At 38.2% G+C, this 15,452-nt stretch overlaps 1 protein-coding gene across 3 annotated transcripts in view; it reads right to left on the bottom strand.

Moving 5' to 3' along the window:
- slf1 (SMC5-SMC6 complex localization factor 1) overlaps positions 1 to 15,452 on the bottom strand; it is a 43,494-nt gene that overhangs the window by 1,056 nt on the left and 26,986 nt on the right. Inside the window, exon 19 of one of the 3 annotated variants that reach the window (XM_017691131.2) lies at positions 13,454 to 15,073. The exons of the other annotated variants lie outside the window; for them this stretch is intronic. Within the exon in view, the coding sequence (XP_017546620.2) occupies positions 14,991 to 15,073 (83 nt within the window). The 3' untranslated portion in view covers positions 13,454 to 14,990. Of the gene's footprint in view, positions 1 to 13,453; positions 15,074 to 15,452 lie in introns of those variants that run through there. 3 annotated transcript variants of the gene reach the window in all.

The raw sequence follows: 15,452 nt of genomic DNA, 5'->3' as shown, positions 1-15,452 counted from the left end.
CATATTGTTCTACCTACCCTTTATATATTTACATCTTTGTTTGCCTTCTTAGTTAACTGTCCAGCCTTGATGTTGTTAGCTGTAAGAGTGAGTTTCAATTGACTGCTGTAAAGCATGTTTCTATGAAAGCTGAGTAAATTTAATGTTATACTCTGCATTGTCTGTATTGTAAGTTACACTATATAATAAAAAAAAACTATACATTGTTGCCTGACCCTAGAACCTCTCATAAGATATATACTTCCCTTTTTTGTATTATATATACAAATGGTATTATAAATACTGAGTCTGACCCGATGATTGGTGTAACACCAATTTTTTAAAAGCTTCAGTTACACACTTTCATGCTATTACCACTAATTGTTTCATAGTTGGATGCTAACAATAGATGGCTATTGGGCCATTTACATTTTGCCACTTTAAAATAGTTACACACTGTTTGCTACCTTCAGAAAATGTGTGTCTATTGTCTGTCACTTTCACAACTGTGGTGTACACAGCACAGTGAGGTAAATAAGCATTTAAACAAGCAGGAATGTCATCAAGCCTAAAAAATCAGTTAAAATTATTGTCCATTATGCCATTATGATCGCCTCCAACACTGATCCTTTAGATTGCATCGACATCTTTAATAGCAAAACATCATGAAAGCTGTATGTCTCTAGACATACTGATTTATATATCTCAATGACCATGTTCAGACAAATCAGATTGCAGCTTACAATTGGATAGAGAACTATTACCCTGTGACTGCAACAGTTTAATATTTATTCAGTACACTGTCTATTAATGCAAGTAAGTTAAATTGAAGCAGATGAATAATGAAATAAGGCTGAAAAAAGCAGCAGGGTTCAAACAGGGAACACTATGTACACACAATTATCTGGGTTCCACCAGTCCCTTAAAGCAATGTTAGGCCATCGGTTCACTCCACTGATAACCTGCTCTGGCACAATTAAATGACAGCTGTCTGAACCTGTTAGTGACGAGTCACACACTGTAAATTTGCCAAATAGAGCAGTGTGCTATGCTGATGCTTCCTATGCTTTAATTCTGTAATCCCTTATGTCATATAAGTTAAAATGCCAGTGGTGTATAATTTCACAGTGCACGTGCCACAGGCTAGTTTTTTTAAGAGCTATTTATGGCTAAATGGGGCAACCACATGTAAAGGTTCAGTAAAAAAAAAAAGGTTCAGGTAAAGGTCTGTGATTCATCACATTAGAAAAAAAAAATGGTTTAATCTGAATAAATCAGGCACAAGTTCTTTATTTTAAAGCTCTCCATGTGGACATTGGTCCTCAATTGCTGATTTTGACCTGCTTAAAAACATGTATGAAGCAAAATGTTTTGTAGAAATCATCTAAGTATGGTATGGCATTGTTTGATGCCCTGCATTTAAAATGAATGGGTCATTAAAATGTAAATAAAGCATAGTTCTGCTTTTTAATGTAAAAAAAAAAATCCACAAAATGAAATAAAAAAATGAGAATCCAATAAAGGGTGGAATGGTTAATATGTACTTCATATTACAAAGAGAAGCATCTTGTAAGAGGGTGTTTTGTTACACTTATTTCTGTTGAAAGGAAGTCTAAAGAACTAGATTGGAGCATTTATAGCTATGGTACACTTTATGAAAACACTTTTTGAATAGCTATCCAGACAAGTCGATAAGCACTCATTAGGTGCTCTCATAGAAATCAGCGCTCCTCCGATGACCCGTTCAGCCGTCATTCTTTTTCAGGTACAGTATTCCAGTTCATGCAAATGCTACGTAACATTTGAAGACTATTCGCATTACACAAAGGGGCCAGTGGAAATTGGTCGAGTTCATGCTGAATGGTTTTGACATTCTCTCTAGGCTCCACACATTTATGTCTTTGGCTGCAATGAAAAGCCGTTTAAAAGTAGCTCAATAGGCAGACAGACATGCGTGCACAAAAGCCTAGCTAGACTGGCCCGTGTCAAGTGCGACCTCTTTCTTTGCTTTTAGCCACCATATTTCTACAGAAAACTGCACTTGATGGCACTTGACTCCTAAACCCCTTTGCGAGCGTGGCAGCAGCTCTGCACTTTACCACACTCTAACTTCACAACACTTTCCATTTGGCACCGATGCTTGGAAGACCTCCTGCTGTCAAAAGCCAATATGATTGTTTTGTACATGCGAGGAAAAAGACCAGGTTTTCAGCTTCAAATTATTACGCAAGGAGAGACCTGCGGGACCTCGTAAACAACCGTTTCTTTCAGCCTGTTCTTTCTTGTTCTTTCTTCCTCCATTACTTCTTCTTAGTAATGGATCATCAGCTTCTCTGCTATCAAAGTGCAGACATGAGGGTCAGTGTTCATCTACCCTTAGCACTCCACGTGCCAAGAGAGCAGAGGCAATCTGCATACCCTGACAGAGGAATCTACCCACCGTCAGATTAAGAAGAGGATTTCCAGAGTAAAGGTCGGTGTCAGAACAACGGTTAAAGCTTTAATGACATTGATCAAGACATAGAGAACGCAAGAAAGAACAAGAATGTCTACATAACTGGTCATTGATAAGACATTTTTATTGCAAAGATGTAACTTGATAAGAATAAGGTCAAAGATTAAGGTTCTTCATATGCTGTGTTTAACAGGCTTTAAGAGACAGTTTTAGAATTTTTTGAATGATAGAAGACCACACTGATTAACTACATGGTGGAACGAAGAAACAAGTTCCTCATCCTTGCTTCTTAGGTTTACAGCTCATGATCTGAAGCTTATAAATGTTATTTAATGTATTTACATATTTAGTTACATGATAAAGTACGCTCACATGGATGATTTTTTATCCTTAAATGCACTTGTTGCAACTGACTTCAATGAGAACAATATGTTGACAGACTCGCACCAATGCACTGCAATGACGTATGACAGTGAGTGAAAATTTTTGCTCCACTGTCTGTTGAAAAACTTCTCCAGACTTTGAAATTTTAACAGAGCATATGCTGACAGAATGGTGCCTCAGCCAGTAAGAGAAGGCATGGGGCAGGGCTTCTGTCCCTCACGCAGATGTTGAGCAATATGGAGGTACTGCTGAAACCAGTCGTTATCCAGCCACAACTCTTGGGACAAGGCAACAGTATTTTCCAAGTTGTGTCTTGGACTGATTTATAGTTTGTACCCGCACATGTCCTTTTTGCCTCCTTCTATGGAGAAGAACTGCTGCTTCCAGTTTCAATGTTCAAGTCTCCTGCTCACACGATTCCTGCTCATGTGGTGGGAAAAGCATAAATCTCTGACCACAAACACGATACCAATGCATTGTTTTGATGGAGACGATTTTCCATCTGAATGTGGCCTGATGCTGCAATATACAGAATGTAAACTGAATATAAATGTATCACCAGACTCATGTTTTGACTTTTCTCACAATAACAAAAATGTGGCAAAAACTTATAGGCATGGTATCAGAATTTTAGAATCATAACTTTCAACAGTGCTTCTTTGAAATTAAACAAAACACTATCAAACAGAAATTATTGCCCTCCATTAGCATGCACATGCAAAAATGCTAATTTTTTTTAAATACAATTTAAAGAAAAACTATGACAAAATGTCAGAATGGTTTTGGGGTTCTAACAAAACATTCTTACACTCTTGCCACAGCAGAACCCCTTTTGTTTCCATAAAGCACCCTGTTTGAAAAAGAGTTTTGAGAGTGTGAAGAATCTTTCAGAGGTTTAGAAGAACTCATATTATTAAGGTTCTACATTGATTTAGGAGTTCCTCCCTTTACATTATGTTGAAGTTCTTTTATTCTAAAAAAATCGCACTTTCTCTCTCTCCATTAACAAAAATTCTTTCAAAGAACCATCCATTGGAAGGATTTTAGGGAACCAAAAGTAGTTCTACAGTATTGTACCAAGAACCGCTTTTTGTAGTCAAACTGTATTATAACTTGAATTTCTATCATTAATTCCAAGAGTCATTTGCCTGTAACTGTCTTCTAATAAGTCTCAGAGTTACCTGAAAAGCTTTCTGCTATTGCACGGACGCATGTCAATACAGCCCCTGTGCAGAGTTTTACACGATGCAATGGATTTGAGGATCGGCAAAATCTGCATGACAGCTGTGTTGTTGCTCACTATCTGGGCCAACTGTTGTGCATGCAAAGTGATAATTAATAGGCTGCAAAAACAGTGAATCCACATTCAGGATGCCTGCAGTTTTCTACTGTGGAACATGTGGAAATTTTATTATTTTTTTTAAAATATAACGAAAATTTAAAAGACAGTCAGATGAGCTACAGTGGCAATAACCACATGGACTCCATATGGGACTATTTTAAAGAGACTGGCAGTTGTTTGAGGCACACAACTTGCATCATGCTAATCGGTGGAGCGTACCATTTATTACTACTTTTATTACTACAATGCTACCCTGTAGCTCCAGCACTAAAGAAGCAAAGCATGAACTCAAGACCTTGGTTGAATGAACACAACTGAAGGAAGGGGGGAAACTACATAAAGTAGATTTTTCATCAAGTATTCCTTTATGACAGTCACATTTATATATATCATTTCAGTGACATGAATGTGGGTGGTCACTCTGTGGCCTTCAAGCACACTACACTTTCAAACTCATCTCTTTAAGCACTCTCTGACGAAAAGACGGAAAAAGAAATTGTACTGGCTCTTCCTTGAGCACACTCTTTTTTCTATTAGCAGAACCTGCTGTCAGCTAGTAACGAAGGACTCAGCTCAGCTCAAAAGAGATATGTTCTTGCAAAACACTTACACAGGCCTTAAACTATAAGTAGTCTGCATGTGTAAGATTTTTATGTAAGTGCCAGAATAAAACCTTGGATTAAAATAACAGGAAGCATCTGCAGCACTTGACAATAACTGCCTACTTGACAATGTTTGCTAGTAGGACATAAAAATGAATGACATGGACCACTGATGTAAGTAATTAAATGTGTTTCCTTGGCAATAAAAATATGCCTGGAAAAATGTGTGTAGGAAGCATAAGGGTTTTCCATATACACAGTAATAGTGTCTTGTTAAAAATCAAGATGATTCACACTTCAAGACTCTGTTACATCGATACCACTTAGCAGCTCTTGTTGCTACACCTTAACGCAATAGTCTGCCCAGTTTAGCTAGCTAAAGTATGGTGCCACAATTGTGCTGTGGCCTACAGAAGCATATTCTGGGAGACTGAAACAAACTTTTTTTTTTTTAACTTTACATGTTACAGTAAGTCATACAGTTAAACCACATAAGCAAGTCTATAAGATTACTTAACAGTTCGACACTGTGTGACGCAAATGTGTGCTGATTTAAATAAAAGACTTTCATTACAGAAAAACCGTCTGAAGTACAGAACTGATTGGCTACACACAGTTAATGCACTGCTTAAAATGAAGGAGCAACATAACTTGAAGCATTTGGTTAAGCTGTAGTTCATGTACGCTAGCTAGCATAATAGCTGATTCAACCGAAAATTTAAGCATCTCCAATCTGCAATTTGAGACTTGCAAAAATTTCAAATAGATACGCTGACAAGTAAAGCTTGATTTTGCCGCTTTCCTTTAAACACTGTTTTTACTGCATGCAGGTTTTTCTACAATGAGAAGATTGTTATTTGAAGCCGCATCAATCATGACACCACTGCAAGCTGCATTAGAGTAATTATGGCTGTTTACCTTTCCTGATTTCTGCCTCCAAGCTGCGCTTGCAATATCAGGGCAGCTGTTCCCTTTACCAGCTCCAGGGCCACAATGAGCTTATCTTTCCTACCATTCTAGTAGGCCCTTTCCATTTTCCAAAAGGATGAGTTGGACTGTTGGTGAAGTATATCAGATCCATTACAGTACGCATAATGCAATGCCCCCAAACCCCAGGAGCGGCAAAGTAAAGTCAAAAGGCCAAGACACATGTAAGACCAGAAACAAAGTCCAAGCCAAATCACAAGTCTATTGAGTCTGACTAGGAGTCAAGTCATGAGTCAGTTAAGTGTGTGTCAGAGTCAAATAACAAATCAGGTCAACATATGAACTGAGTGCGACTTGGGTCAATGAAGTCTTGAGTCCCCATCTCTGGCTTAAAGCTTTCATTACTCGTTAACAACATTAGCTTCACAGCTACAGTGTAAAACTAAATAGGCAAACTTCAGACACAAGTCCTTGCTGTTCTATTACATTTGAGGTAAGCAGGAAGAATTGTGTTCATTTGATTTGCCAAACTATCACTTTAACTCTGTCTTCTGCTGTGCATCAAACCCATCAGCTCTTGTATTAGTAAAGCAGAAAATCTCTTCCAATGCTACTCTCTACCGCCACCATGTCAAACTACCTGACAAGCTGAAACCTCAAAGATGACAAAGGCAGGGGCTTGTATGCCCTCACACACACACACACACACACACACACACACACACACACACACACACACACACACACACACACACACACACACACACAACAGCCCTTGATGAATGCAAGCAGCAGGCAGACCACCCTCCCCCAGGACAGTGGTATCAGCCGCTGCCTATTCTTCACAATGGCCCATGAAATACACATCTGTCAGCACTTTGCCTGTGTGCCATGCGCAAAAACGCAAACACACACACACACACACACACACACACTAGTGTCCAGGATCTGGTATGATATTGGCTCCCGCATCACAGGCAATGACTAGAGTGAGGCCAGATTTTGGCTTAAAGTATCAAACATCCTGCTCAGTGGATAAACAAAACAACTGCAGGATTAAGCACGAAGGCCTTTAACCCTATCTTACCTAACACATGACTGTAGATTCATGGACTTTGGCTTTCTCTCCTTTAACTCATGAAAATCTGTCTCCAGAGTAGCTAGGCCACATGCATCTCCACATCAGGCAGTAAAATGTATTAACATGTGGAATTGGAGCTTTCTGTGTGCGACCATGCTTTAATCAACTGTTTAAAATAGCTCCATGCTGCCTTTATTGTTGGATGCGCTGTGATAGTGATCGTGAGCATGACAGACAGACAGACAGACACTTTATTGATCCCGAAAGAAATTTAGCAAAAAGTTGACTACTTACAGATCTAGCTCATATGTTAGAATTCGCAAAATATTATTTTGTAACACAAACATTTGGCTTTTGGTTTTTTATATATCAAAATATCAAAATTAGACCTCAGCATTCAGATTAAGGCTGCACAATTTGTGATTAAGGGGAATCTCAATTTTTGGCTTAGGACTGACTTTAAGATTTGCATTTATAATTCTAAATAAGTAAATAAAATATACCAATTTTGTAAAGAACATTATGAATATTTACTAAATTAGTGTGTATGTAATATGTATAATAGCTCAAAGATCAATATATGCATCTACACATATATCATATAGATATCTATATGTATCTATACAAACATACACACCTCTTTATTTGCTTAGAGCAGAACATAAATACAAATTAGCCAATCAAATTAGGTCAAACAAAACAGTTTCACCTGTTATATAAACACATATGAAAATTATTACTATGATTCAGTATTAATTAATAGTAATTATTAATTAATTACTATTCATTAATACTGAATGATAGTAAAAAAAATAGGCCTGAATCTTCACATTTGATAAAACTTTTTTTCTACCACACAATTTGTATAACTTAAAGTAACAACAGCCCAAATTAGGATAATGCAAGATTAATTATGGCAGTTATATGAGCCAACCACACTACCACTGAAGTGCTGTGCTGGTCCCTGCACCCCTACTACAGAGTGCAGAATCAGTGCTAATCCTAGATTGAATCACAAGTCATGAAACAGGATCACAATTTCAATATGATTTTGTTGTTCAGCCCTAATTAAGATAGTATGTTATTAAAGAAGCGCACATACACAGACATAGCATTTATATTAAAGGGTTAACTGTTCACCATGTGCAATTCTCTCTCTCTCTCTCTCTCTCTCTCTCACACACACACACACACACACACACACACACACACACACACACACACACACACACAGCAAGCAGCCCCCTGGCCTTTAGAGGGCAGACGAAGACTAGAAATAGAGAATTGTAAGAAAGGGGGAGGAGGAAAAGAAGGAACACATGATAGAAAGAGTGAGTGAGAGAGCACAAGAGACGGAGAGAGCAAGCAAGAGAGAGAGATACAAAGAAGGCACGAAGGTGGGACAGAAACAAAGAGAGAAAGAAGGAAAGAAAGAAAGAAAAGAGATAGAGATGAATGATTAAAAGTGCAGAACAACTCAGCCTTTTCCGAAAAACCTCAAATTCAGTAATCTGGCACGTGAAGTTCTAATCTCTGTATCAGTGTATCGAATTGTGAATATAATGTTCCAGAGCAGAGCTCTGTGTGTGTGTGTGTGTGTGTGTGTGTGTGTGTGCGTAATCATGTTTCACTGAACTAACAGAGATTGACCACGACAACGGTCCAGACACACACAGATTAAAGAATTAAAGACGATTAAGGCTCATGGGGGGCACAATCAGAGCTTTGTGTAATTCTTTGGCACCCGCCAGACACACTGAAACACACACACACGGCACAAGCCCACCTGCCGTGTGCCACCTCACTGGACAGATAAAGAATGGTGCCACTCTTGTGTGGCCCACACAGATCAGGCACATTCCAGTAGTAGAGACAGACTACCGCATGAGACTTTCTGAGCATCAGACTCAGTCCATACAAGATGGTCATGTACATGCAAAAAATTAACTAAATGTTAATCTTAGATTTTTTAAATTAGTTTTACCAATTGAATCTTTCACTTTAAAAAATAAATGTGTATGCATGTATTTATTTATTTATTTATTAATTATAGAAATTAGTTTTCTCCCAAGTATAGTCATGTCAACTTGCTGGCTAGGCCTCCTCATATCACATGTTGCTATCAAGTTGGTAGGGTGAAGGTTGTCACATGCTTCCTCAAAGACTTATGAAGCACCACCACATCTTTTCAATCAACGAACAGCTCAACTTGCTTGGAGGAGAACACTAAATGAAAATTCTGTTATGTCAGTCACCAGATGCCTGTGTTGGCCAGCATCAGGCTGAGTGATAAGGGGAGAGGGAGAGCCATCCTACTCACCCACAGAGCAAGACCAATTATGAACTGAAAGGTTGTGGCACCACTGGGAATCAAATTTCAAAGTTCCCAACAACAGGACCAACACTTAAATATTTTAGGCCACTTCAGATACTTTTTGAAGTATTTAATAAAAACATAATACTCTTAATGTTTTATAGTACCACTGTTTTACTGGTATTTTGTCTGTTCCCGCTTACGTTTATTGCAACACTTGATGTTACAAATTGTGCATCTTAATGTTCTGCATGCATCCACTCTTACCACGCATGATGCAGAATAAAGTGACAACTATTAAGCCAATGAATCTTGCCCAAAGTGAACATCTGTAATGTATCTAGTGTTACACAATGTTTTCAAAGTTCTGTAATTTTTCAATGTTACAATGTAGTAAACAATTATCAATAACAATAACTTATTCAAAGAAACAATCTACACAGGTATAGCCCATTTAATGTGATTTTAGGCCACAATGCATGCTCTCACTCTGTTTACTTATCTTTAGAACATACTGACCGAAACCAGTTAAGTTATTTAGGTACTTACAGTGTCCTCCACAAATACAGGCACCCTTGGTAATCATGAGCAAAATGAGTTACAAAAATAGCCATATCCTTTTGATCTTTTATTCAATATATTAGCAATAATCTAACATTTATTGAAGGTATAAGGATTGGAAGAAAAAAAATTAATGAAATACAAATTAAATAATTATTTTTCTTAAATCTATGTATGCCACAATAGTTAGAACCACAAATATTCTTAAGAGTGAAATCCAACTGAAGTATATTCCCATATTTTATATTTTTATGTTCACCTGAGTGATAAGGAACATTTAATTGGTCAGCCATGACTTCACCAAGCAATGAATATACGAGATGAAATACGGGCCAAATTTTCTCAGTCACCCATCATTGTGAGAAAGACCAGAGAAAACAGCAGTGATGTATGAGGTTGTTTGCAGAAGGAGGCCTCTGCTGTCAAGGACCAGCAAACTCAAGCGCCTAGAGTTTGCCAGACTTTACTGGAACTTTCAGTGGAACCATGTTCTATGACCAAATGAGATCAAAACAGGGGGTTTTGGCAACAAACAGCAGAGGTGAGTTTGGTGTGGACACAAAGATAGCCATGCAGAAAAATACCTCCTCCCTACTGTGAAGTATGGAGGTGGATCTATGATACTGTGGGACTGTTTTTCTTCTAAAGGCTCTGGACAGCTTACACATATCACAAATCCCATCAAGTACCAGGAGAAATAAAATATATTATAGACTGGATTTTGCAGCAGGACAATAACCCAAAGCACACCTCAAATCAAAACAAAATGGTTCACTGACCACATAATGACCCAGTCCACTGACCTGAACCCCATAGAAAACCTGTGAGATGAGCTGAAGATCAGAATCCACTGGCATAGACCTCAGAATGTGAAAGATCTGGAGAGGTTCTGTCTGGAAGAACAGTCTCAGATCACTTGTCATGTGTTCTCCAGTCTCATTAAGCATATATAGGAGATGACCTGTTATCTTTGTAAAGGGAGGCTACAAAAAGTATTAAATGAATGCCAGACAAATCTGAGAAAAATAAGATTGTTTTAACCATTGTACTTCAAATGAAGGTGAGATTTTTGTTCATATTTTCATTGAAAGATCAAAAGGATCACCAATAAAGAATGTTATTTTACAGATTGTTTTGCTCAGGGGCGTCAAGATTTGTGAAGGGCACTGCATTTGATTATCATTTTAATAGTTTTATATAAACAAAAAGCAGGTGAGCTAAAAATATTAATTAAGCTGTAACAAATCGGCTATTATCAATCCAATGCATACTGGGTGTTCAAAAGTGTTTAATATTTTTCTTTAGTATCCTTTTGGTATCAGTATTGAAGTCAACATTCTGGTATTGTAACAACCCTCAACATGTCTCTCTTATGATATCAGTAACAACCACATGCTGAACAATAAAACAGTATGTAATCTATCCAAACGTATCTGTCAGCAATAATAATCTGCTTGATCACAGGCTTCTATTAATTAGCTGTATATTAGTCAGGGGTGAGCTCTGCCTCTGTTCTCCTATGCAAACAGCTCTTCTTCCCCTGCTTTCAAGAGGGCCCCAACAGTTTGTTAGAAGCTGGCCCACAACCCGGAGCGTCCCAAGTCATGCCAGCCGGCCAGCCTTGCCTCATTCAGACCCTGCTGCAAAGGCCGCATTCACTGCCACTGCTTGCCCATTAAGATGCAAGGCCCTTAGCAGTTGCTTGAAGGCTCTTTCACTGCTGCCCCTCCCTCACTCCCTCCAGACTGGCTCTTTGGTTCCAAAGTACCGGGTCTGAGGGGGTCACGTTTCATTCCAGCTATTGTGCAAAATTAAAACTTCACAAAGGAATAGCTCAGTCAAAAATGCTAATGTAGCAAACAGTGACAAAGTGACCAGCCACCAATTAGCATTATCTAAATACCATCATGCTAACTGACTACCAATCCTATTCATGCTCTGCCCCCAAAACACATTCTTTCTTATCAAAAAAAAATCTCATTCAACCTAATGGAAAAAAGTCAGTTTTGGTTAGTAAATGTGAAGAATTATGAATATACAAAATCTCAGAATTAGAAAATGATTTTTATATTGGCTTATTGTAACATTCCAAATTATTGCATAAGAAGACATAACTAAATACAACAGGATAAAATACAGCAATGTTTAACAAATAATTTAATCTCTTGCTAGGAACAACATGGCTTGCCAGTTGCTACGCAAATGCTACGCAAGACTAGCTAGCCTATTTCTATTGCTATGCTATCATTAGCTCAATCTCTCTCTCTCTCTCTCTCTCTCTCTCTCTCTCACACACACACACACACACACACACACACACACACACACACACACACAAAGTGTGACCTATCACATACACAAAAAAACTCATTAAAGTGTAAACAGTATCATTCAGAGTGGTTTGTCAGTGTCAGTAATTGTTGACAGTGTTGGAGAAGCCTTTAATGTTTCTAAAAGCTACCTCACACAGAACCATTACATGAAATAGTACAAATACACTGCTTGATTTCTCTGTTCTACATAAGTATTTGATCTAAAACATTTTCTAAAAAACATTCAAGGCAGATTAGTAAGAGCACTGTAAGGCTGTAAGGCTAGAGGACCCAAATCAAACTATGTTCTATTATTTTTTACCATAATCAACATTATATTTAAACATCAGAAGGTACGTGTAGATTCACTGGTCATTTTGGATAGCAAATAAAATGGCTATATTTAGATGTATACATCATGACCCCTGGTTCCTTTCACCACCACTGTAGTGAGACTGAAGACAATACAATTTTCTATAACGCACTGTTTCATATCAAAACACTCTGAACAGCTTTGTTTACATATCAATGATTGAATAATGAAAAAGCGGTGGAATTCCCCTTTTATAACGCAGTCTAAATTAAGTAATGCATATGAGCCCCTTGGCATTTAAAGGGTTAAAGAGTGAGCAGGAAAGGTTGCGTTGTGCTTGTGTATAGACGTGTGTGTGCCGAGGACAAAAGAGACTGAGGATACCGTTAGCCATGCCGAGTTCAGTCTGCCAGTGCCCCGGGGTTGAAGGGGAAGGCTGAGGCTGTGCTAGCACCCCCACCCCTCCACCCTCCGTGTCCTCCAGCAGGCATTATTATTTCATGGGGAAGATGCTCGGATTGAGGAGGGCTGTGTTTGGGGCGCTGTAACAGTTGACCTGGTTGGCCTCCATGAAGGGAACTATCGGCTAGAGCAAGGTGAACGTGTGTATCCTGCCTGCATAGCAAAGGAGGAGCAGGGGAGAAACTATCAAATACAGCACAGAGGTTGTCATCAAACCTACATGTAGTGCTGGCAGTGTACTTTGGAGCTGAGGAGAGTAATAAGACATGTCAATCTGTTGTAAAGACAAGATAATGACTTTGCCAAGCGCCTGCAATGGTGTATGGAGGATACTCTTGTCTCATACAGGGTTTATTAAAATAAATAAATAAATAATCGTAATAAACAGATCTGCTGTATGCCTTGTTATCCCATTGCGTCCCCTACCAACAAACTGGGCACAAAAAAAAGGTTTTTGCTAAGGTTTAATAAATTGTGTGTTTACAGCCCATAAAACACTTTTTTGAAACCATAAAACAGCATAATTTGTGTAGTAGCTGTTACTCTAGCTACACACTGTTGTTTTTTAAAAACTGATGTAATCTTTTAATGATCTCTTGTTGAGGAAAAAAAGATGTTCTGTAAGTGGAAGCCTGCTGCACAGCTTTGTAAGTTTAACAAGCATGAAAGGAGCAAGAAAAAAAAAACTCTACCTTGTGCTGCTCCAGCAAGTTCTAACGCTAAGCAAAATATCAGGGTTGATGTAGGACATGGAAAATCATTACATGTGAAATGTAAAATTGTTAAAAGAAATCTGCCAAAGAGACAAACACTTTGTCATCTTAAAGTTGCGGACAGCACATTTTTGGATGCTTAAATCATAACATCAGTGACATCAGTCATCAGTGACCGACTATACTATCAGCAACTTACGAAGCTTTCTGTGATCAGATCAAGCCTACAAAAAGTGCTGAAATTTCTGTCTGCAGTGGTTTGGTAGTTAGGGAACTATTATTGTGATGTCACCAAAATCACCGCATTTAGATACATCCACGTATAAAGCCTACAGAAGTTTAGCCCTGCACCTTCACGTGTTTCCACCTGGAGTGTTTTTTTCTTTTCTTTTCAATAAAGCCCAACACAAGGCACAGTAATAAAATTATTAAGTCTATGAATTTTACTGCACTCATTCTTTCATCACTTCCCATTGCTCAAACATCACAATGTGAAAGAAGGCATTCTGTATGTGGATGGCTGATGCATGGCTTTATAAGTTTAACAAGCATGAAAACAGGTAGGAAAAATAAGAACATGGGCTAACATTACATGATAAACAAAAACTTGTTAAAAGAAATCTGACACAGAAATATAATTACGTTTGTGAATCAGACATCACATTTCTGGACATTCAAAATGGCAATCTGATTGACAATCAGCACAGATGAAAACTTTCAGTGACTGGCGATGCCATCAGACATTGATGACTAATAATCCTGCCTGAAGCAGTTATGTAACAGAGTTAGATATGGGCATGACTGGACACAATCCAGTACTTGGTCAGGGATAAATACACTTGCATATTTAAGATGGTCAAACTTGTCATACTTATAATATGAGCATTTTTCTTATTACCGGATAATTTTGAGTGCTTCATAATTTAATACAGAATTCAAATGATGTGTGCAATGTGTTACTGCTAGGAACAGAGCTTCAATCAGATTTTAAACCTGAAACTATTCATGTTTTATAAATATGTGGTATGTTAAGGCCGTATCATCCACCACTATGCACTGGTCGCATAACATGCTCAAATAGTTTCAAAACCAACCCTGTATTTCTACAGCAGAGGCCAGTAATAGGATAACCACCATCGCACAGTCAGGTTTGGTATGCGTGTCTGTGTGTGTCATGAGTACTGAGTAGCTGTCTGTTTCCCAGACACATCACACTTCTAATTTTCCCAAACATCCTCCTCTGACCTCTTTTCGTTCACTTCTATTGGGCTAGTCTCTGCCGTCTTGGAAGAAAAGAAAAAAAAAAACATGTTCTCACCGGGACCAAAACAATCCCAATCTAATTTACTTTTTGAGGCCAGAATATGTACATGTGTTAATGGGAGAGCGGAATCAAATTAACTATAATTAGTTGAAGCAGAGTAGAGCGGCGAGTGGTGTCGAGACGCGTGGGAAAGACACAGCTCGTTTCTCCTCCCCCTCCCCTCGTCCCTTAACCGTCGTCTAGCCGTCCTGCTTCCAGTATGTTGACACATGTCGCACACTTCAAAGCTCACACACAGCGATTGCACATGGCATCCAAACAGGCAAACGTGGCAAAAACATTTCTGTCCTGACAAGATTTTCCCCTGCAAAACACATCACGTGTAAATTTCAAGACCGTGATAAAGCTGACTCGTCTAATCTCTTTAGGAAGACGTTAAACCTTACAGCTTTTACTCTTGTGTTGTTATACTATCAAATGTAATTAAATGTAATTATATACTTATCTGCATAGTAATATATGTAATTAATTACATTTACATTTAATAGATTTGAGTCTGCATGTTTGACATTTTCCATTATAGGACACTTAATTTCTAAAACACCATCAAACCCAAAGCATGATTAAATGTCATCTCTTCTATCTAGAAACTTAAGTGTGGTAAGTTAAATTTCTCTGCTTACTTCAATTAGCTACAAGTGAGAAATAACATACGAAGTCCTACCATGTGTTCACTGGCAATA

This window comes from Pygocentrus nattereri, chromosome 20 (assembly GCF_015220715.1).
Source record: "Pygocentrus nattereri isolate fPygNat1 chromosome 20, fPygNat1.pri, whole genome shotgun sequence".
Taxonomy (NCBI): Eukaryota; Metazoa; Chordata; class Actinopteri; order Characiformes; family Serrasalmidae; genus Pygocentrus; species Pygocentrus nattereri.
This window is presented reverse-complemented; position numbering and strand designations above follow the sequence as displayed.